This window comes from Oreochromis niloticus, linkage group LG20 (genome assembly GCF_001858045.2).
Source record: "Oreochromis niloticus isolate F11D_XX linkage group LG20, O_niloticus_UMD_NMBU, whole genome shotgun sequence".
In the NCBI taxonomy this organism is placed as follows: Eukaryota; Metazoa; Chordata; class Actinopteri; order Cichliformes; family Cichlidae; genus Oreochromis; species Oreochromis niloticus.
The window spans coordinates 34,414,707-34,436,889 of record NC_031984.2 but is presented as its reverse complement, the minus strand read 5'-3'; the positions used below and the strand labels follow the sequence as shown (position 1 = coordinate 34,436,889).

Genomic DNA, 22,183 nt, shown 5'->3' with positions numbered 1-22,183 from the left:
ACTTTGTTGACCGTGGTGTACATGATTCTGTTATACAAAGCTGCTGACAACATGAAAATGAGCTGTTGTTTTTCTAATGGCTGTAAAATAAGTAAACACGTTTTTCACACATATATATTCTCTCTATGTCTCTCTAGACAGAGAGAGTTCTGAACTCTGTTGTGAAACATCCTAATACATTTTATAATGCCATTGTAAAAGTCTACTGAGACACTCTTTTTGTAAGCAAAAGTATTATTTGATTAATCTGCATAAACACAGATATAGGAAACAAAGAATGTTCACCATATGGTGTAAACATGCAGTAAGTAAATCCTATTACCTGACAGCTCTCGGTTGTAGTAGTCTCCAGACAGAGTGAAGCTAGCGTTGCCTTCTTGGATGGAACCAATGCGCTGCAGCACGTAAAGCCCTTTAATAACAAAGACTCTGAGATCAGGCTGAGAAACAGGTGGATGCTGTTCATTGGATTTAGTGAAGTTAAAGGTGCTTACCTGTTTATCTTATGATTAAGGTCTAAAATTTCCAACACTAAAGTATTTCCTCTAGTAATATAAAAGAAGTGCTTTCAATTTTGTTTTCCAACATTATTTGTTTTGGTCTTTGACTGTTTGAAGATTCAGGGAGAAAATTTGCACTAGGACGAGGCAGTTATGTGAAACTAGCCCTGATTTTAAATGACCAGAATTTACAACAGCCCACACTAGTGGGCACAAGAACAGTAACTTCTAACTGAATCTAATAAATGGTTGCTGAGGTAAGATTAAAATATGCCACTTGAGCTTAAACTACTGGATGCTGGCTAATCAATTTTAAATGTCTTTGGTAACAACCATTATTTAGAGAGACTTACTGGAAAAGGTTAGCTCTGCCAGCGGTATGTCACAGTCCAGGCAGTCATCGATGAAACAGATGCAGATGCTATCAGCCTTCACCTCCACTCCTGACAAAGGAGCTGAGTGGCTGCTGGTCCCAGAGTTAGCCCTGGCTCGAGGATGACCTGCTATATTCTCAGCATTCTCCAGCAGCCATGTTGCAGCTTGATCCAGCTGACCTGATGGACAAACAATTGGATTTTTACGAAGGTTTTCACAGAGCATTTCATCTACTTCCAGTTTTAATAGTCTCACTCACCTTTACAGTGGATCAGGGCTGTTTTGCAGTCCTCCTTCCTGAAACCAAGGTCTTCTAAGTGGGTTAGCTGACCCTCTGAGGAGAAACATATTTTAGTGGAATAACAGCATATATTCAGTAATCAGTGCAACTAAAAATACAATCTAAAAACTCAGGAATGAGTTAATAATGTAAAAAAGTATACATATACATGCAAACTGGTCTAAGGAGCTTGGAAAGAAAAGCATGTGGACTTCTTTAAGTTTCCTTGAAGATGTTTCACCTCTCATCCAAGAAGCTTCTTCAGTTCTAATAGCAACTGGTGGAGAGTTCCAGCCTTAATGCCCACTCACATCCTGGGCCATTTGACCTCAGGAAATCACATGATAGGGTGGGGCTAGGCTTCACAGTGGGTTCACCCAAAACCATGGCTGATTGTGACCCACACCTGTTTTCACACCTTGGCTTAGTGTGATTAGGCAGAGGATCAATAGGGGGTCCTTGTCCCTCTTGGGGACACTCCCATAGGGCTTAAAATCTGGGACCCTCCACCATTTGACCTTAGAACTGAAGAAGCTTGCTGGATGAAATGTTTTCAAGAAACTTAAAGGCATTATGTTCTCAAAAATGTTGATCTATGAAGACTTACAAATCAGTACAGCATACCTATAAGTGACTCAGTCTTCTGCCTGAAGATGTCTTTGGGTGCAGGGCTGGCTCCTTTGGTGGGGGGAGCAGTGGTGTCAGAGACATGAGGCAGTGGGGCACTCGCAGTAGGGAGAGACTTGGTGATGGCCAAGAAGAGCTGTATGTCGTTGTAGGACAGACGGATGTCTAGGGCTGGAAACTGAATCTGCCAGAATATCAGATCCAAAGCTAACTAGGTAATCCAATAATGTTACATTCTGTGAAGAAATACTGGGAAATACTGCATATCTGCTTTCAAAGCTTTTTAACGTATGTCTTCCAACTTCAACTATTTAATGACAAAACTATAATAAGACAAATTCTGAAACCTCAATCGCAGTACTAGTCTTTACCAGCCATGCTCAGCCTCATTGATAATATTTTCACAAACTTATGTAGTTACTAGTTGAAGCTATCAAACATTAACAAAAAATAAACAATGATTGGAAATGATATGTGAATTCAATTTTATTGACATAGAGGCAGAAAAGGTGGAGTTGAGTTTAAGGAAAGTGTCCAAAAATATAATAATCTGAAAGGAATCTGGGTATTTTCCCATTGTTTGTAATAGATTTTCCCACAAGTACAGTTAGCTTCATGTGCATTTCCAGTTACCAGCTTTAATCACCAAGTGTAATCATTATTCCAAAGCCATTTGTCATTAAACTTGAATCATGTCCATTTCTATGCACTAACAGGCAGCCTGGACAGCAAGGCTTTCTTCATAATCCTCGCGGCGTCCTGCCAATATAATGCAATATCTTATCCTATGTCTCTTTTAAAAATATGTTGAACTTGCAAGTAACCCCCGACCTTAGTTTACTGTACACAGGTTGATTGTAAACCTCTAACCTCCAGCAGCGGTGGGATGTCCTCTACATTGAAGGCGTCCAATAGACCTGAACTGCTTTGGTATGTGGGGCTCCCACACAGCTCCAGCTGGATATTGACCGGGTCGATGATGGAGAGTGCAGTTTCCTGCTCGCTGCCCAGCCGACATGAGAATACCTGGCATCACAAAATTCCTCAGAATCAAAGGAGTTGAAGTTGATAGCAGTTTTCATATGCTAACCTACTAACTCATCCAAGTGACTTCTGCAGTTTCAGCTGAATGCAGGTTTCCTCATCATTATAAACAGAACATTTGTATATTGACTGAAACTAGCACTGCTGACTAACAATGGGCTGTGAGGTCATTTCTTGACCATTAATATGCATCATGACCATTGATCAGCAAATACTGATCAAAGACCATTGATCAATCTCAACTGATCAATGGCCATGAGTACCATTCACAGAGAGTTGGGGAATAGCTGCAATCACAGCATTGTAAGATGGCGAAAGATGTACCCTCAGGCCCCCTCCTCGATTCAGAGATTGTATTTCCCTTTTCATGCAAATGGCCTCTTTGACTTGGACTGTTAAATAAATAATGGACGTCACACTTGATGGGTGGATAAGTGATGAAACGCTTCTCCACTGAAAGCGCTATGTCCAGATGAACTTTTTGGTAGAGCCATAATAGTAATACCACAATTAGATCATTTAATGTGTTTTCATTTTTAAACATCATCTCTTTGAACTGAGTAAAGGAAATGTGATAAATCAGCAGCAGTACTACAACTAGCAGTCTCAGCTGTCACCTCTATTCCTGCCAGGCTGCCAGAGAAGGGTCGGTCCAGCAGACGGGGTTTGTAGGTAAGGACAGTGGTGCCTTTTAAAATGATGGCATTGGTATCCAGGCAGGATGAATCCTCCACAACCACAAACTCTGTTCCTGTACACCAAACGGCAAATATTTAAAATGGCAAACTCAGTAAAATATGCAGGTCAGGTATTTTAGGATAACCCAAAATATTTCTGAGTAGGCCCTGGCATAATTTACAAATGCAGGAGATGAAAAGTTATGCAAATATACTTTTCTCAGGCTCAACTTCAGGGACATGTAAGTTAATATATGTGATTTTTTTTTTTAACTATAAATTTTAAAAAAAAGTTTTTAGTTGTCTGACCAGTGACTGCCTGATGTGCAAGTCCTGTTTTTTAACACAATGCAACATAATTGTTAATAACATAGCATTTTAAAATGGAAGTGTATACAGCAACTAAGTTGTGCATGAAGATCGTGAGAGAAATACAGCAGGTCACGTAAAGGAGATAGGGTATACAGCTGATTTTGTAAGTTTGCCCACTAACAAAGAAATGATCAGTCTATAATTTCAGTGGTTTATTTGAACAGTGAGAGACAGAACAATAACCAAAAAATCCAGAAAAATGCATTTCGACAAAGTTACAAGTTAATTGGCATCTTCATGAAGGAAATAAATATTTGATCCCTTTGCAAAACGTGCTTTAGTACTTTGTTGGTAATCACAGAGGTCAGACGTGTCTTGTAGTTGGCCACAAGTATTGCACACATCTCAGGGGGGATTTTCTTCTTCTTGAGCAAATCCTTGGCTGTGTGTTTTGGATCATTGTCATGCTGGAATACCCACCCACGACCCATTTTTGATGCCCTGGCTAAAGAAAGGTGGTTCTCACCAAGATTTGGTGCTACACAGCCCCATCCATCCTCCCTTTGATGTGATGCAGTTGTTCTGTCCCCTTGGCAGAAAAACACCCCCAAAGCATATTTCTACCTCCATGTTTGACGGTGGGGATGATGTTCTTGGGGTCATTGACATCATTCTTCCTCCTCCAAACATGGCAAGTTGAGTTGATGCCAAATAGCTCGATTTTGGGCAGGGGGACCTTGTGAGCACGGCAGGATTTCAGTCCTTCACTGCCTAGTGTGTTACCAACTGTTTTCTTGGCGACTATGGTCCCAGCTGTCTTGTGATCATTGACAAGTTCCTTCCGAATAGTTCTGGGCTGGTTCCTCACCGTTCTTATTATCATTGAAACTCCACGAGGTGATCTTGTGTGGAGCTCCAGACCAAGGAAGACTGGCAGTTATTTTATGTTTCTTCCATATGCAAATAATTGCACCATTGTCACCTTCGCACCCAGCTGCTTTGAGGCAGTCTTGAAGTCCATTCCAGCCTTGTGTAGGTCCACAATCTTGTCCCTGACATCTGTGGAAAACTCTTTAGTCTTGGCCATGGTGCAGAGTTTGGAATCTGGATCGATTGACTGCTTCTATGGACAGCTGTCTTTTATACAGGTAACGAGTTGAGAAGGCTCCCAATGTCAACTTGTTACCTGTATAAAATACACCTGGGAGCCAGAAATCTTGCAGATTGATGGGGGATCAAATACTTATTTCCTTCAAAATACAAATTAATTTACAACTTGTTTGAAATGCATTTTTCTGGATTTTTTCTGTCTCTCACTGTTCAAATAAACCTACCAATGAAATTATAGACTGATCATTTCTTTACTGGTGGGCAAACTTACAAACTCAGCAAACCTGACTGTGACAGACCAAGCAATCTTTTCCCAATATTTCACAAGCACTAAAGGACTGTGACAAAAAAAGAAAAACATAAAAGCCTTATGAAGTCGTTAGCTCCATATAATGAGTGTCTTCCAGAAGAAAAACCAATCATTTTTCATTACAGCTGTTTTCATTTGTAGTTGCAGTGAAAATACAACTGCTAAATGGAAGTATTTTTGAAGTCAAGTAAAAAATAAAATCTTAAAAAAAAAAGGTTCTGTTAGACTGCTAGTAGCATTAGTTACAGTACTGTGTGTAGACACTGTAATCTGAGGTTTAAGCTACATTTTGGTATCCCAACAGCTACACTTTGACTACTTTTCAATATAAGAGCACACACAGTTTTCTTTCTTTGTTCTTCATCTCTGACCTGTGACGTTGATCTTGATCTCAAGGCAGCGTTCCTGGGTGACTGACACCGTGGACCTCTTGGTGACTACCCCACTCTTGACCGTCTTTGGCATAACAGTTCCTATTGTGCTGGCCATGGTACTAGAACCTGAATCTGTGCTAGTGTTACTAGGCCAGCGCTGATGATGTCTGGCATCACTGGGTATCTTCTCAGTCGGCTTCTGCAGGAAGTCCCCTACCAGCTGGACCCAGTCAAAGATCAGAAAGACCCTGAGGTTATTGAGGACCACTGTGAAGCTGGAAGACTCACGTGTGGATCTGCAGAAAGGGGGATCATAATGTATGTGACTAACATTATCTAGAATGTCCACTTCTTCCAGTTCAAAGATGTTCTCCAGTGTTACCTATAATGCAGTTCAAGCTGTAAGGATGCCCGGTTAGCGCCTGTTTTGGATGCCTGGAGAATGCAATCAAATACATTGTGCCTTGTCCCATCATCTTCACCAGCTCTTTTATTTAACCCGGTGTATCGAGTGTCATATGCCAGCAGGGAATGAGACACCAGGTTGACAGACTTGGATCCATTAGAGAAACTCTCAAAGAGCAGCTTTGATTTAAGGAAGTCGAACCTTTGCAAGAAAAATAAAAACAAAAGGGTGAAATGGAATAGTTTCAGACTCCCCTGTAAAAAAAAAATTACCACTTTAAATCCCTCGAACACCACCACAGTATTTCATCCATCGAATATTAGATGACCAAACCCAAGTTGCAACTTTTAGCTAATGTTTGTAGGAAATCAAAGAAGACATATACCTTCCATTTCTTCTTGGTGCACAAACTAAAACAATACCAAATGATATAAAATTCTGTGGAGACGTTTGGCTATAATGCACAGTGCCACGTTTGGAGAAAACCAAATACAGCATATCAGCACACCTCATGCCAACTGTTAGCTTAATGCTAGAGCAGTGACGGGCTAGATTGCAGTCACTTGCAGTCACTAAGTATGGAGACCATGAACCATCCGTGCACATAGCTCAAGAACTGTCCACTATATTAGACATGATAAAAGCACCACTTGCTAGGGAAAAATGTCTATTCCCCCACTGGCTGGCAGAGGTTTTTGGAGGTTTCTGGAGGTTTCTGGCTTTTGGTAGGTGACCTTGAATGCAAAGAAGGTATTGTACCAGAAAACCTCCAAGTGTTTGATTTGATTGCTAGCAGACTGCCACAGTTGCTGTAGTTTTTCACGTTTGTCTGCAAACTACGAGTTGAGCAGTAGTACATCTTAAGAAAGAGTGACGCAAACCACAAATGAAGAAGATTAATCTCAAAATAAAAGTTGTGCCTTGGTGCTGCAGCCAACACGGTTCATAAGGCACAGCATTTACTCTGAAGACAAACAGTCTCCATTTCCAGTTTGAGGCACCCTCAGTTTCACTTCAGCTCAGAGCGTAACTGGTCAGGCTGCGTGGACTGTGTAACTGAGGTTACACAAGCTTAGAGAATGTGGGTTCTCTTGATCCCACATTGTCATGTGTCCAAAATGGCAAACAAACTAACATGTCTACAGAATCTCAATACCAAAAATTCTAGGGTCAAATGTGAGGCCTCGTCTCCCACAGATAAAAGCTTGAATTAAACCGGGTCATTCAGCAGGACAATGATCCCAAGCATAGCAGGAAATCTACAGTAGGTAAAATAAGTATTTAACCCCACACTGATTTTCTAAGTAAATATATGTCTAAACGTGCTATTGACATGAATTTCTTAATAGATGTGGTAACAAGCCATACAATCCACACAAGCAATGAAATCTAATTATAGATTTCCATAAATTAAGTGCAATTAGCAATAAGAAATGAAAAAAGTATTGAACACATGTAGAACAGGGGGTCATGACAACGAAAGTCATGACCCTAAAGACCTTTGTGACCTTATTACTGCAAAACATACTAAGGGGCAACAAAAGTCATAAAACAAGTTAGAGGGAGGTAAACAAACAAACATTCAAGAGAATGTGTCTGTCTGTGCATGAGCACTTGTCCCCAGCATGAGCCAAGGAAGGGGCCCCAGACACCAGCCACCCAAGAACTGCCTGACACCTGGCGCAGCTCTCACTGCACAACAGAGAGGCCTAAGTGACCAAACCAGGGAGCAGGCTAGCAACCACCCACTAAGCACCTACATCACGGGGTTGTTACCGTTCAATACCAATGTCCCAGAGGGACCCAAGACTGGCCAAACACATACACACACAGAAACTGCACAGAGGCACACATCCTTCCACATCCACCCTGCCCACCAAGATCACAATCACAATAGCTGTGCAAGAGCCAAGGGCCCCTTGTGGAGAGCTGAAGAAAGACCTGGAATCAGAAGGTACGATTGTTTCAAAGAAAACAATAAGTAACACACTCAATCTCCACGGCCTGTATGCACGTTCACCACATGACTCCATTGCTGAAGAAAGCCTGTGAAATACTGGGAAACTATAGCCTGTGTTTTTAGACCTGGAGGTCTAAAAAACACAGCATATCACCCCCAAAACACCATACCATGAAGTTTGGAGGTAGGGCTGTTTTTCAGCACACACCACTTCATATAACTGAAGAAAGGATGGATGGAAAACATACAGAGACATTCCTGTTAAAAATCTGCTGCCATCTACCAGGATGATGAAAATGAAATGAGGGTGGACATTTCAGCAGGACAATGATCCCAAACACACAACCAAGGAAATAATCAAATGGTTTTAGAGAAAGAAAATAAAGCTGCTCTAATGGCTCAGCTAATCAGCTGACCTGAATCTAACTGAAAATCTAAACGCTAAAGCTCAGAGCTCAAAGAAGGAGCCCTCAAACCTTCAGGATTTGGAGACTCTGTGGAAGAATGGGCCAAAATCACACTTGAGGAATGTATTTGACTAGTTTCCCCATACAGTAGGCACCTTGAAACTGTCATCACCAATAAATGCTTTCAGTAAATGAATTTCAGTGACATAATTTTTGGACATCTATGGTTGGATTTCTTTGCATGTGTGGACTGGATGGGTTGTTACAGACATCTGGTGAAAATTTCAAGTCAATAGCACCTTTAGAAATATATTTACTTAGGAAAATGACCATACCTGTTACCTGCTGTATAACACCATGGCTGAAACCCCGCCCACAAGGTGCTACCATGACTCAAAGTCCAAACAACCTGAAGTGCTCTGGTGGTACTGTAAGAGAGTTGTGCATGAACAACTGCCTGCAAATCTCAGTGAACTGAAGGAACGCTGTAGCTCCTCCACAACAACACCAGCCCGAAAACTGTTAAAGAGCCGTGAAATAGCTGTAAATGCTTCTTTATACAAACTCAGAAAGGACTTACCTTGCTAATGAGCATTTGTGTTCACTGTTTTGGGGATTGTATAGTAGCTCCAAACTGACATCCATCATGTCCAACAAGAATGAGAAGTTGGTATAAACATCTCCACTCAACACCGTCTAGGGAGAGAGAGAGAGAGAGAGAGAGAGAGAGAGAAAGTCAGTCTGTAAACTGAAATATGAAAAAGGAGTTAATCTGTTTTGCCATTCTGGCAATGAGATCTTCCATAATTGTAGTTGCTGTCCTCACTACCCATCACCTAGCCTCACCTGAAGAATTCCCTTGACTTTCCAATGTCAGCTTTACGCTCCTTTTTAAAGCTTTTTAAAATGAGTAAATGTTCTGCAGTATTTAAGACTTCAAAAACCAGCAAATGCTATATTTTGTAGGATATATGACATATCCTTATTTGTCATGAAAAAAATGTACTACAATGCACTGTAAACTGCTCAGGTGTACGTATGTGTGCTTTCTCACATAGGTGCTGGGATCCTGCAGGTTGTAGGGTCGCAGGAACTCTTCAATAGGCTCTCCCAGGTTGTTCTCCAGTAGCCCTCTGATCAGATGGTAGTGGTCCACATCCAGAGAGCAGTGTACCGATGACAGGCTGCCTTGGATGGACATGTCGGGTACCACATGGCTGAGCTCTCTGAGTTAGGACCAGGTTTGGATTATGAGTATGGTCATATACTGACACAATTCTAGCATCTGCTACAGATAAAGGTTTTCTCTGAACATTATCCCATTATTCATGGGAGAGTTGCTGATGTTTAAAACTAAACATGTCAATGAGCGTAGGATTAAAAAATTTGATATACTGAAAACGTGTACTTTTCAGTATCCTCCAAAGTTGGAGGCACACCCAACAAAGCCAAATTTGGGTGCTCGTGAACCTAAATGCCCTGAGTTATAATGACTTATTTTACGGTAAAGAAGCAAAACAACACAGAACTAGAAAAATTTGCATTTCCTGCGAAAATGCTGTGTGGATGCCTTAGCGCTGAAGATGTCTGCTGAAAAAAGCTGAAAAAGTTGAAAAGTTGCAAAAAGTTGTATGGCGATGAAGAAACTAAAAATTCTGCTGAAAACAGGTGAAGAAGCAGAAATTTTTTGCTGAAAAGTGGTGAAAAGCAAAAAATTCTACTGAAAGCGGTAAAGACGGAGAAATTTTTGCTCAAAAGTGGTGAAAAAAAAATTGCTGTGAGCAGGATTTGAACCTGGCCCTCCTGCTCTCAAGGCGGCCACTCATCTCACTGAGCCAAACTCATTCTGAAAAAGAATGGGTGGAGAGACTGACAATTTTGCTGAAATGAGCAGAAGCTGCTGAGAATTGTGCTGATAAGAGGTGAAAAGGCTTAAAATTCTGCAGAAAAGAGGTGAATCAGCAGAATTTCTGCAGAAAAGAGTTTTTTTCTGAAAACAGCTGAGATTTGTGCTAATAAGAGGTGAAAAGGCTGAAAATTTTGCAGAAGAGGTGAATAAGCAGAATTTGGGCTGAAAAGAGGTGAAAATTGTGCTGAAAAGAGCTCAATCAGCAGAATTTCCGCTGAAAAGAGGTGAATGAGCAGAATTCTGCTAAAAAGAGGTTTTTGCTGCAAACAGCTGAAAAAGCTGGGATTTGTGCTGAAAAATGGTGAAAAAACTGAAAATTCTGCTGAAAAGGGGTGAAAAGGCTAAAATTTGTGTTGAAAACAGTTAAAAAAGTTTAACTGTGAACTGAAAAAATTGTTGCCATAAGCGGGATTTGAACCCGGGCCTCCCAGTGTGAGAACGGCTGCTCATCTCACTGAGCTAAAACACAGCTCAGCCCGGCGAGCAGAAATATGTGACCACATTGATAATGTGTTCCATTCATTTCAATGGGCAAAAATATTGCAAAAAAAATTCAATATCTCAAAAAGTATAGAAGTTATGAGCACCAAAAGATATAGCCGGCATTAGCAGAAATAGCAGAATTTTTTAAGATCTGAACGGCGAAAATCAGATAAAAACTGTGGGACTAGTTCCATGGCGAAAAATGTACGGAAGCGACAGGAATAATAAAGAACTAGAAAAATTTGCATTTCCTGCGAAAATGCTGTGTGGATGCTTTAAAGTAGGGCTGGGCTATATCATACCGTTCACGGTAATACCGGTGTAATTTTGGACAACGATAGGAAAATGAAATATCGCGATAGAATATGGGTAAAACGCGCATGCGCAGTGCCTTTGTTTACATATGCACATGGCGGCGACGCAGAATGAGAAGAGCGAAAGTGGATCGTTAAATGAAACGGATGAACCAGAACTGGTTTGTAAAAATGCTGCAACTTCAGTGGTGTGGAACTGGTTTAGCTTTCGTCTGTCAGATACACAACAAAGCACTGTTTTTGGTAGCGCATGCTAGCGGGCCGTCGTTATTACCGTGTTGTTTGGAAAATACGGCACACTTAAAATCAATCCTTTGATTTTTCTGAAAATCGACAGTGCCCCTTATAATCCCGTGTGCCTTATGTATGAATTCTGGTTGTGTTTACTGACCTCGAAACGATTTTATGTGGTACACGCGCTCGAAAATCTGTGAGATGTTTCAGTACGACTTTGCTAAGCTACGAAGCTGCACCGCTTGATGGATTGTCAGAGCATTACGGCGATCGTAGGCAGGAGCCTCGCGGAGTGATACGTACTGTGCTTCAACATAATATTACCGTATTGTGTGTGTATAACCTCTTTTTAAGTTTTGTGGATATTATACATGGTTATGCTGAGGATGTGTCGGCCAATTTCCACTGGAAATGCCTTTTGGTTAAACTGTCAGCAAGGAATTTACATTTGCACTGTTAAATTTTTATATAACTTTAATGCACATAAAAAATAGCTGCTTGTTTAAGTGAAAATACATTGATGAGGTTTTTTGCACTAATAAAGTTGTGGAGTTGTAAAGTATTTTGTCTAGTATCAATTATATCATCAGTTATATCGTTATCGCAAATTTTCAAATGTATATCGTGATAAATATTTTTGGTCATATCGCCCTGCTCTACTTTAAAGCTGAAGCTGTCTGCTGAAACTAGCTGAAAAAGCTGAAAAGTTGCAGAAATTTGTAATAACTTTGCAGAAGCATAAGAACTTAGCAAAAATGTAATTACTTAGCAGAACTGCAATAACGTAAAGAAAACATAATACTTGGCAGAAATACTATAACATATTAGAACTTAGCAGAAATATTGTAACTTAGCAGAAACATGATAACTTCTCAGAAATACAGGAATTTAGCAAACATGGTACAAGATTAGAGAGATACTTTATTTAACCAAAAATACCTAAACATAGCAGAAATGCTGTGATTCAGCAAAATACTATGCTGTGGCACAAATAGAATGAATATGCTCAAATACTATGATTTTGCTCAAATACTTTGATTTAGCAATAATACTAAGATTTGGCAGAAATACTATACTTAATTACAAGTATAATAACATAGCAGAACTATCAAGATTTGTCAGAAATACTATGTTTTAGCAGTAATACTATGATTTGGTAGAAATACTATAATTACGCAGAAATACTATATTTACCACAAATCCTATAAAATAGTAGAAATAGTATGATTTAGCAGAAATACTGTATTTAGCACAAATACCGAAAAGTAGCAGAAATACTATAATTTAGCAGAATAGTAATAACTTACAGAATTACAAATATGGACACATATTGAAACACAAATGCACAGAGGGACACACACACACACACACAAGATCTAATCCAGTCAACTGGTGTAACTATATTCAAGTTAAATCCTACAATGAGATGCTGCCAAACAGAGGCGGAGGCAGACATTTGAAACACCCGGGGCTTAGCCCTAAAGGGTAGTATGCATGTGGGATTCGGGGGGGGGGGGGGGTCAAGCAGACCCAGAAATGATCCGGAATTAAAACAGGACTACAACAGTTCAAAATCAGGACTACTTAGGACTTAACCAAGACAGAACTAGAATCAGAACTAGATGATAGTAGCACTAAAAATCATCATAGATCTGCACTACACTTATTTTTTAATTCTACCAAAGTACAGTATTTAAAAAAGTTTATATAATTATTTAGCCTTGTTGTGCAAACAAGCCTGCATAACTTAATAAAAAATTGAAATTGAAAAATAACAAAACTAAAAAGAAACACAAGGTACGAGATACATGAGTACGGTGATACTTTTGGTAAACAACGATTTGACCAACATGTCTGTCTCACCTGCTCTTGTTCCATCTCTGTTCTGTTCCTCTCTCTCCCTCTTTGTGCTGACAATCATCAAATATACAGTGGAAACCAGATATTTACACACTCTTCAGATCAAAACACAAACACTTTTTTAATTGTAACATCAAATCAGACTAAATGTTTATTTTCTTTTAGATTGATAAATATAAAAACATATTTGTTAACTTTAAGAGTAAAGAGAGAAACTATCTGTATTTCTTAATTGTAAATGGCACCAAATTGTATTCAAAATTGAGCCACACTTATAGAGCTCCACGATTCTTTTCCTGGTGTTTTGGTTGATATCTCTTGATTTTCCCATGTCAAAGAAACAGGCTCTGTGTTTTGCTTTATATGCATCCACAGATGTGCCACCAATTTACTCACATGGACTCTACTAACCTATCAGAAGCTTCTTAAGCTCAGAATGGAATCGTCTGGAGTTTTCTTATTAATTAACAATAAACTTAGTGTATATGTACTCCTAAATTTAAAGAAAGTGATAAAAAATAGACAGCTCTGTCTGTCTTTATTCTGACATTTAACTAATTCAAAAGATATTTCAATATTTATTTGTTCAAAACAAAACAAATTTACTCTAAATTGATGTTATACAGTAAAAAAAATGTTCTTGTGTTTTCCATATGTGTATGTAAATATCTGCTTTAAACTGTGAATAAACTGCTGTGTATTGAAATTCCTCTTGTTTTGCATAGAAATATACTGAACAACATACAAAGCATAATATATTAAATAACATCTACCACAGTTTTTTCTTTGAAAGAAGCTCCTTATGTCCATTCTTGTGTATCTGTACATTACTGAAACCGATTTATTTAGCCATGAAGGGTACCAACTGAAAATATGAAATAAACACACATGTAAGCTAAGACTCTCTAAAGAAACAGCATTGTTGTTGTTCGGCTTTTCATTTCGCCATTTGTTGATTCACTTGAAGAGCAAGTAACGTAATATGGGTCAAGTGATCAGTTTGATATCAATCTTTCATGATAAACCGTCATATTCACATTATTTGTACAGTACGAATGATTTGCTTTGGTACCTGGTCGAACTTAAGCTCTCCTCTGTCTGCCTGGCTCCGTTTCTCTCAGCGCACTTGCAGGCAGCAGCTGCCCTGCCCCCTCGCTCAGTCGCTTAGTGCCTGAGCTCGGATCATACCAATATTAGGGGGGATTTACACACAGTCGTAAATTCCCACAATGTGCACTATGTGCTTCAAATATTGTGTGTAGTTTTTTGTTTTATACAGTTGTCAGCCAGGCATCTAACTATGACAAAATTACACTCCAAAAGACCCCGGGCTTCTGACAAAACTACCCGGGCTTAAGCCCAGTAAGCCACCCCCCCGCTCCGCCACTGCTGCCAAAAAAGGGTAGGGTTCTCTGTCTCTCACTAAACACACACACACACACACACACACACACACACACACACACCAGCAGCAGCAGCAGCAGCAGCAGCAGCAGCAAGTGAACAAACAGGGGCTGTACATACAGTGTTTCCTGTATGTTTCTAGGTGGGTCAAAAAGCCTGGAGCTGCTAAATTTGAATCCACCAATAAGAGAGGCTGTGTGTTTTTCCCCCCCAAAAAGGTACACCCTTACACACACACAGGAACAGAGAGAGAGACCGGTTTTTGCTGTCTATTTCTCATATTGAGGATTCCCCTCAAACAAATGGCCATAATTTCCTAACCGTAGGGGCTAGAGCGGTCATTCTTATACTGTTTTGTTCAGAAGAGATGGGGGAATCTTCAAGTGTTGTCTATTTAAAATAAAAATATGAATTTTTAGAAATATATGACATGGATGATTGTTTGGCTTAGAAGCAGCAGCAAGTGAACAGGCGCTGTTAACAGCATGTTTCTAGGTCAGTCAAACAGCTGTGAGCTTCTCAATTTGAATCCACCAATCAGAGAGGCTGTGTGCTTTTTCCCGCCAAAACTGGTGCACCAAGTGCAGTCTTTTACAGCACAGAGAGAGACAGGATTTTTGCAGTGTATTTCTCATAGTGAGGACTCCCCTCAAACAAACAGCCATAAATTCCTAACCGTAGGGGCTAAAACGGTCATTCTTAGACCGTTTTGTTCAGAAGACATGGGAGAATCTTGAAATGTTGACCATTTAAAATAAAAATATGAAATATTATAGATATATGACATAGATAATTGGTTATCTAAGAAGCCACGAAGGCCCCAATATGCAAATTTGAATGTCTCAGCCCTCAGATATGATTGGCTGGTTGGGAAGCCGTGCAGGCCCTGATATGTAAATTTGAATATTACAGTCCTCACAGAGGATTGACTCCCTGGGGACCTGGCAGAAATATATAGAAATAGTATGATTATCCAGAAATACTACATTTAGTAGAAATACTATGTTTTAGCACAAATACTATAAAATGGCAGAAATACTATAATTAAGCAGAAATACTATATTAAGCACAAATCCCATAAAAAGGAAAAATACTGTACTATGATTTTGTAGAATAACTATAATTAATCAGAAATACTATATTTGGTAGAAATACTATGTTTTAGCAGAAATACTATATTTAGCACAAATCTTATAAAATAGCAGAAATAGTATGATTTAGGAGAAGTACTAAAAAGCAACAGAAATGCTATGATTTAGCACAATAGTAATAACTTAAATAGAAAAATTGGAAAAGCAAACTGGACAGCTGAAAAAATGATGTACATGCCAAGGGTCCCTTAAATATACTTGTTCAATCAAAGAAATCAGGAAAAAAAAAATATAACAGTCACACAATCACAAATATAGACACATATGGAAACACACATGCACAGAGAGACACACACAGGATCAAATTCAGTCAACCAGTCTAAATATATATTGAATTTAAATCATACAATAAGATGCTCCCATCAAAAGGCTCTCTCTCTGTCACACACACACACCAGCAGCAGAAAGTGAACAAACAGGGGCTGTACATACAATGTTTCCTGTATGTTTCTACGTGGGTCAAAAAGCCTGGAGTTGCTAAATTTGAATCCACCTATCAGAGAGACTGTGTACTTTTTCCCGCCAAAAAAGGTGCACCTGTTTTTACACACACGCAGCACAGAGAGAGAAAGGATTTCTGCAGTCGATTTCTCATAGTGAGGATTCCCCTCAAACAAATGACCATAATTTCCTAACCGTAGGGGCTAGAACGGTCATTCTTACACCGTTTTGTTCAGAAGAGATGGGGGAATCTTAAAGTGATGACAATTTATCATTAAAATATGAATTATTGAAGATATTTGACTTGTAATGCACCATAACTGAGTAGAGACGAAGCAGAAACTGCCTTGACTTGCCCTCAAACAACGCTTTCTAACTCTAAATCTATTTCGAGTATTGATATGATTCTTTCACCGTAAGAGACAGCAGGCTTTGGTGAACAGTCATGGAAATTTTCAGGTCTCTCTGGAAATCCATCAAAAAGATATGACGAGAGAAAAAAGTGGTTCATTTCCAGAGTTTGAAATCTGAAGAAATCGGAGCGAAGGACGAATTTCCTACTCTCAGACAAGTGTATCTCATCTCAGAACGGTAATAGGTGAGAAAAAAATTCTTGAATTGTGAGCGTCAGGAGTGTCTGAAGATATATTGGCACAAGCCTCATGTCTTGACTTTGCTTCGTTAAGGAGATATGACGATTCGAATATGCCTCTCGTTACAGAAATCAAGCGGTGATTTTGAACAAACTCTCCATTGACTTTCTATGGAGAGTTTTCAGACTTTGTGTTTGTCTGAGGAGATTTGCCAAAATTCTATAAATCCCACAACAATGATAGTGACATTTTCTGAAAGCCAGCAAAAATACCTACGTTTTGATGTATAATTTGTGGAAGTTGAGTGAAAATTGAGCAAGTAGCAAGAAGTTGTTCGGACATGAAGAGAAGACTGCGAAACTTACAGTGGCACACTGAAAGCCAAGTGCATAGCAACCATAACAACGCATGTATTTTCTGAAAAATCACAAAGATGAAACTCAAAACTTAAAGAGGGATAAGATGAAAACGGTAACAGATATGAAAAAGCTGAATCATATATGAATAGCTCAATAATTTGTGAACATTTTAAAGTTTGAATGGAGTTTCTACGTGAAAGTATGAGGAAGTAGTTAAGTTTCAAAAACAAGCAAGTTTTAGCAGAATTTTGGAAGTTTTCCATTCATTTCAATGGGACAAAAAATTGCATAAAAAGCTTAATATTTTAAAAAGTATAATAGTAATAAATACCAAAAGTCATAGCCGGAATTAGCAGAAATAGCAGAATAGTTTAAAACTTGAACAGTGAAAATCGGACAAAAATTGTGGAAGTAGTTAAGGTGCAAAAAACGTACGGAAGCAACTTGAAGAATAAAGAATAAAGAGAAACAGGAACTCAATAGTGTGGATGCCTTAAAGCATCCATACAACTAGAAAAATTTGCATTTCCTGCAAAAATGCTGTGTGGATGCTTTAAAGCTGAAGCTGTCTGCTAAAACTAGCTGAAAAAGCTGAAAAGTTGCAGAAATTGTAAAAACTTTGCAGAAACAAAGGAACTTTGCTAAAATGTAGTAACTTAGCAGAACTGCAATATCTTAGAGGAAACATAATACTTGGCAGAAATACAATAGCATAGCAGAACTTAGCAGAAATATTGTAACGTACCAGAAACACGATAACTTCTCAAAAATACAAGAATTTAGGAGAAATAGTATAAGATAACAGAAAGAATATATTTAGCCAAACATTCTTAAACATTACAGAAATACTATGATTTAGAGAAACAGTACAACATAGCAGAAATGCTGTAATTTGACAGAAATACTATATTTAGCACAAATCTTATAAAATAGCAGAAATAGTATGATTTAGCACAATAGTAATAACTTAAATAGAAAAATTGGAAAAGCAAAATGGACAGCTGAAAAAATGCTGAACATGCTAAGGGTCCCTCAAATATAATTGTTAAATGAAAAAAATCGGCAAAAAAAAATTATAACAGCCACACAATCACAAATATGGACACATATGGAAACACACATGCACAGAGAGACACACACACAAGATCCAATTCAGTCAACCAGTCTAAATTAGAGCTGGGCGATATAAGATTTTTTCATATCACGATATGTTTTTTTCATTTCAGGCGATAACGATATATATCACGATATAAGCCAAATAACTATATTTGTAAGATTTAAATGTGCCGTTGCTCACAAGTAAAATGTGAAATAATCAGCAGCTTGTTTTGATTTAAATATTTATTTCCCATAATAAGTTCAACAGGGCAGATGTACTTAAAGAACATGAGACTTCAGTTTCAGATAAATAAAGGCAAATATTGCAAACTACACATAAGGTAGCCGCTAAAGCATTTAAGTTTCAAAATAGAACAAACAAAACAGACTACTAAATTGTCAATTCCACTTAGAAACAAAATATTAATTCTAAAAATAAATCTTAGTTTGTTTTACAGAAGAACAGACAAAATTGACTAACTTTTGTCAATATCAAATAAACTGAGAACTAAAAGGAAATTCTCAATCTCTCCTTGTTGTATAGCTTAGCTATTACCTCAATTAGCTGCTTGAATCCTTCATTTTCGACCGTGTTTATTGGTAGCATGTCTTTAGCAAGACGGTAGGCTATGGCATTCGTTATGTCGCTATGTCTCTTAGCTTTTTTGTCATATGGTAAGACGCTGGAGAAAGCTGACTCAATTGACTGTTGTTGCTTCGCAGGGATTCTCCTGGTTGTTTTCGATGACGAATTAGCGCTTTCAGTCTACGGAACTTCTCTGGCCCTTCCTTTCGACAATCTCTCCGGCATTGGAACCGTCATCTGTGTTCTCTTCGGTAGCCTGATCACCCAAGCACTCGGTTGATTTTTCTCTAGCGGGCAAACTCATTTTCTCCATTAACCGGCCGGCACGGCGGCTGGCTGCTTCCCAAACAAATACACATGTGCGGCTGGGCACTTGTGCTGTACGTAACAAGCCACGTGACGTGACGCTGCGGCTGTGATTGGTTCGGCTATGCGCTACTTAATTTGGATTGGCTGTGCTTTTTTTTTTTAAGACAGGAAGGGAGAGAGCTGTGGTCTATCGCAATAGTTTCATTTTTCTATCGAGAAAAAGTTATTTCGCAATACATATCGTTATCGTTCTATCGCCCAGCTCTAGTCTAAATATATTGAATTTGAATCTTACAATGAGATGATCCCATAAAAAGGCTTTCTCTCTCTCTCTGTCACACACACACACACACACACACACACACACACACACACACAGCAGCAGCAGCAGCAGCAGCAAGTGAACAGGCGCTGTTAACAGCATGTTTCTAGGTCAGTCAAACAGCTGTGAGCTTCTCAATTTGAATCCACCAATCAGAGAGGCTGTGTGCTTTTTCCCGCCAAAACTGGTGCACCAAGTGCAGTCTTTTACAGCACAGAGAGAGACAGGATTTTTGCAGTGTATTTCTCATAGTGAGGACTCCCCTCAAACAAACAGCCATAAATTCCTAACCGTAGGGGCTAAAACGGTCATTCTTAGACCGTTTTGTTCAGAAGACATGGGAGAATCTTGAAATGTTGACCATTTAAAATAAAAATATGAAATATTATAGATATATGACATAGATAATTGGTTATCTAAGAAGCCACGAAGGCCCCAATATGCAAATTTGAATGTGTCAGGCCTCAGATATGATTGGCTGGCTGGGAAGCCATGAATGCCCCAATATGCAAATTTGAATGTGTCAGGCCTCAGATATGATTGGCTGGTTGGGAAGTCGTGCATGCCCTGATATGTAAATTTGAATATTACACTCCTCACAGAGGATTAACTCCTTGGGGAGCTGGCAGAAATATATAGAAATACTATGATTACCCAGAAATACTGTATTTAGTAGAAATACTATGTTTTAGCACAAATACTATAAAATGACAGGAATACTATAATTAAGCAGAAATACTATATTAAGTACAAGTACAAAAGTAGAAATACTGTACTATGATTTGGTAGAAAAACTATAATTAATCAGAAATACTATATTTGGCAGAAATACTGTAATCAGCACATATACTGTAACATGACAGAAATTCCTCCACTTAGTAGTAATACTATAACATAACACAAATGTTATGATTTGGCACAAAAACCATGATTTGGGAAAAATACTATGATTTAGCAGAAATACTATTATGGAGGAGTAATACTTTAAAATGGGAGAAATATTGATACACACACACATTCACAGAGCCTAAAGGGAACAGTATTTGTGCCATGGAGTGTTAACAAGAATCTGAGGTCCATATTAGAAAAGCTGCTAAAAAGTTTGCAGAATTGTAATAAATGATCAATATGAATTAGTGGTCTGTGATAGTGTATTAATTTTTAGGGAAAAAAACATGTTAACCAAGGTGGAATTGAACCCACAACCTTTGGGTTGCAGACCCGTGTCATTACCAGCTGCGCCACTGGGAAAGACAGTGAGCTATTGGAAAACAGGGTCATGAGCAGTCAGAATTAGATCGCGGTGAGAGGCGAAGAATGCTGGTTTTTGGAGTTACAAAACGTCGTGTAACTCAAAAGCTAGGTGAACTAGAAGCATAATTCTTGTACTGGGTGAATCAGCGGACTTTGGTGTACTTTGACTGCGATTTTCATTGCTCTTTGTACATCCGTCGCTGAGATATGACGAGAGAAGAAAGGGCAGACCTCAGATATGATTGGCTGGCTGGGAAGCCGTGCAGGCCCTGATATGTAAATTTGAATGTCTCAGTCCTCAGAGGATTGGCTGCCTGGGGACCTGGCAGAAATATATAGTAATAGTATGATTAAGCATAAATACTACATTTAGCAGAAATACTGTATTAAGCACAAATCCTATAAAAAGCAAAAATACTATATTAAGCACAAATCCTATAAAAAGCAGAATTACTATATTGAGCAATATAAATATCCTATAAAAATCCTATAAAAAGCAAAAATACTGTACTATGATTTGGTAGAAAAACTATAATTAATCAGAAATACTATATTTGGCAGAAATACTATATTTAGCACAAATCTTATAAAATAGCAGAAATAGTATGATTCAGCACAATAGTAATAACTTAAACAGTAAAATTGGAAAAGCAAAATGGACAGCTGAAAAAATGCTGAACATGCTAAGGATCCTTCAAATGTACTTGTTAAATGAAAAAAAACTCAGCAAAAAAAAGTATAACAGTCACACAATCACAAATATGGACACATATGGAAACACACATGCACAGAGAGACACACACAGGATCAAATTCAGTCAACCAGTCTAAATATATTGAATTTAAATCATACAATAAGATGCTCCCATAAAAAGGCTCTCTCTCCCTCTCTCTCTCTCTCTGTCACACACACACACACACACACACACACACAGGGAGAGAGGAGCAACTTTCTAGGTCAGTCAAGCAGCCTGGGAGCTGCTAAATTTGAATCCACCAATCAGAGAGGCTGTGTACTTTTTCCCGCCAAAACAGGTGCAGCCGTTTTTACACACACTCAGCACAGAGAGAGACAGGATTTCTGCAGTGTATTTCTCATAGTGAGGATTCCTCTCAAACAAATGGCCATAATTTCCTAACCGTAGGGGCTAGAACGGTCATTCTTACACCGTTTTGTTCAGAAGAGATGGGGGAATCTTCAAGTGTTGACAATTTATCATTAAAATATGAATTATTAAAGATATTTGACTTGTAATGCACCATAACTGAGTAGAGGCGAAGCAAAAACTGCCTTGACCTGCCCTCAAACAACGCTTTCTAACTCTAAATCTATTTGGAGTATCGATATCATTCTTTCACCGTAAGAGACAGCAGGCTTTGGTGAACAGTCATGGAAATTTTCAGGTCTCTGTGGAAATCCATCAAAAAGATATGACGAGAGAAAAAAGTGGTTCGTTTCCAGAGTTTGAAATCTGAAGAAATCTG

General features: G+C 38.7%; 1 protein-coding gene across 3 annotated transcripts in view; it reads right to left on the bottom strand.

Moving 5' to 3' along the window:
• Positions 1–22,183, bottom strand: part of vps13d (vacuolar protein sorting 13 homolog D) — a 115,203-nt gene that overhangs the window by 49,972 nt on the left and 43,048 nt on the right. For all 3 annotated transcript variants that reach the window (XM_019349809.2, XM_019349808.2, XM_019349810.2), the window contains exons 28-37: positions 9,437–9,608; positions 8,963–9,078; positions 5,992–6,216; positions 5,607–5,905; positions 3,444–3,577; positions 2,653–2,808; positions 1,780–1,966; positions 1,135–1,209; positions 854–1,054; positions 323–412 (exon numbers count right to left, since the gene is read on the bottom strand). In XM_019349809.2, coding sequence (XP_019205354.1) covers positions 323–412; positions 854–1,054; positions 1,135–1,209; positions 1,780–1,966; positions 2,653–2,808; positions 3,444–3,577; positions 5,607–5,905; positions 5,992–6,216; positions 8,963–9,078; positions 9,437–9,608 — 1,655 coding nt within the window. The remainder of the gene's footprint in view (positions 1–322; positions 413–853; positions 1,055–1,134; positions 1,210–1,779; positions 1,967–2,652; positions 2,809–3,443; positions 3,578–5,606; positions 5,906–5,991; positions 6,217–8,962; positions 9,079–9,436; positions 9,609–22,183) is intronic.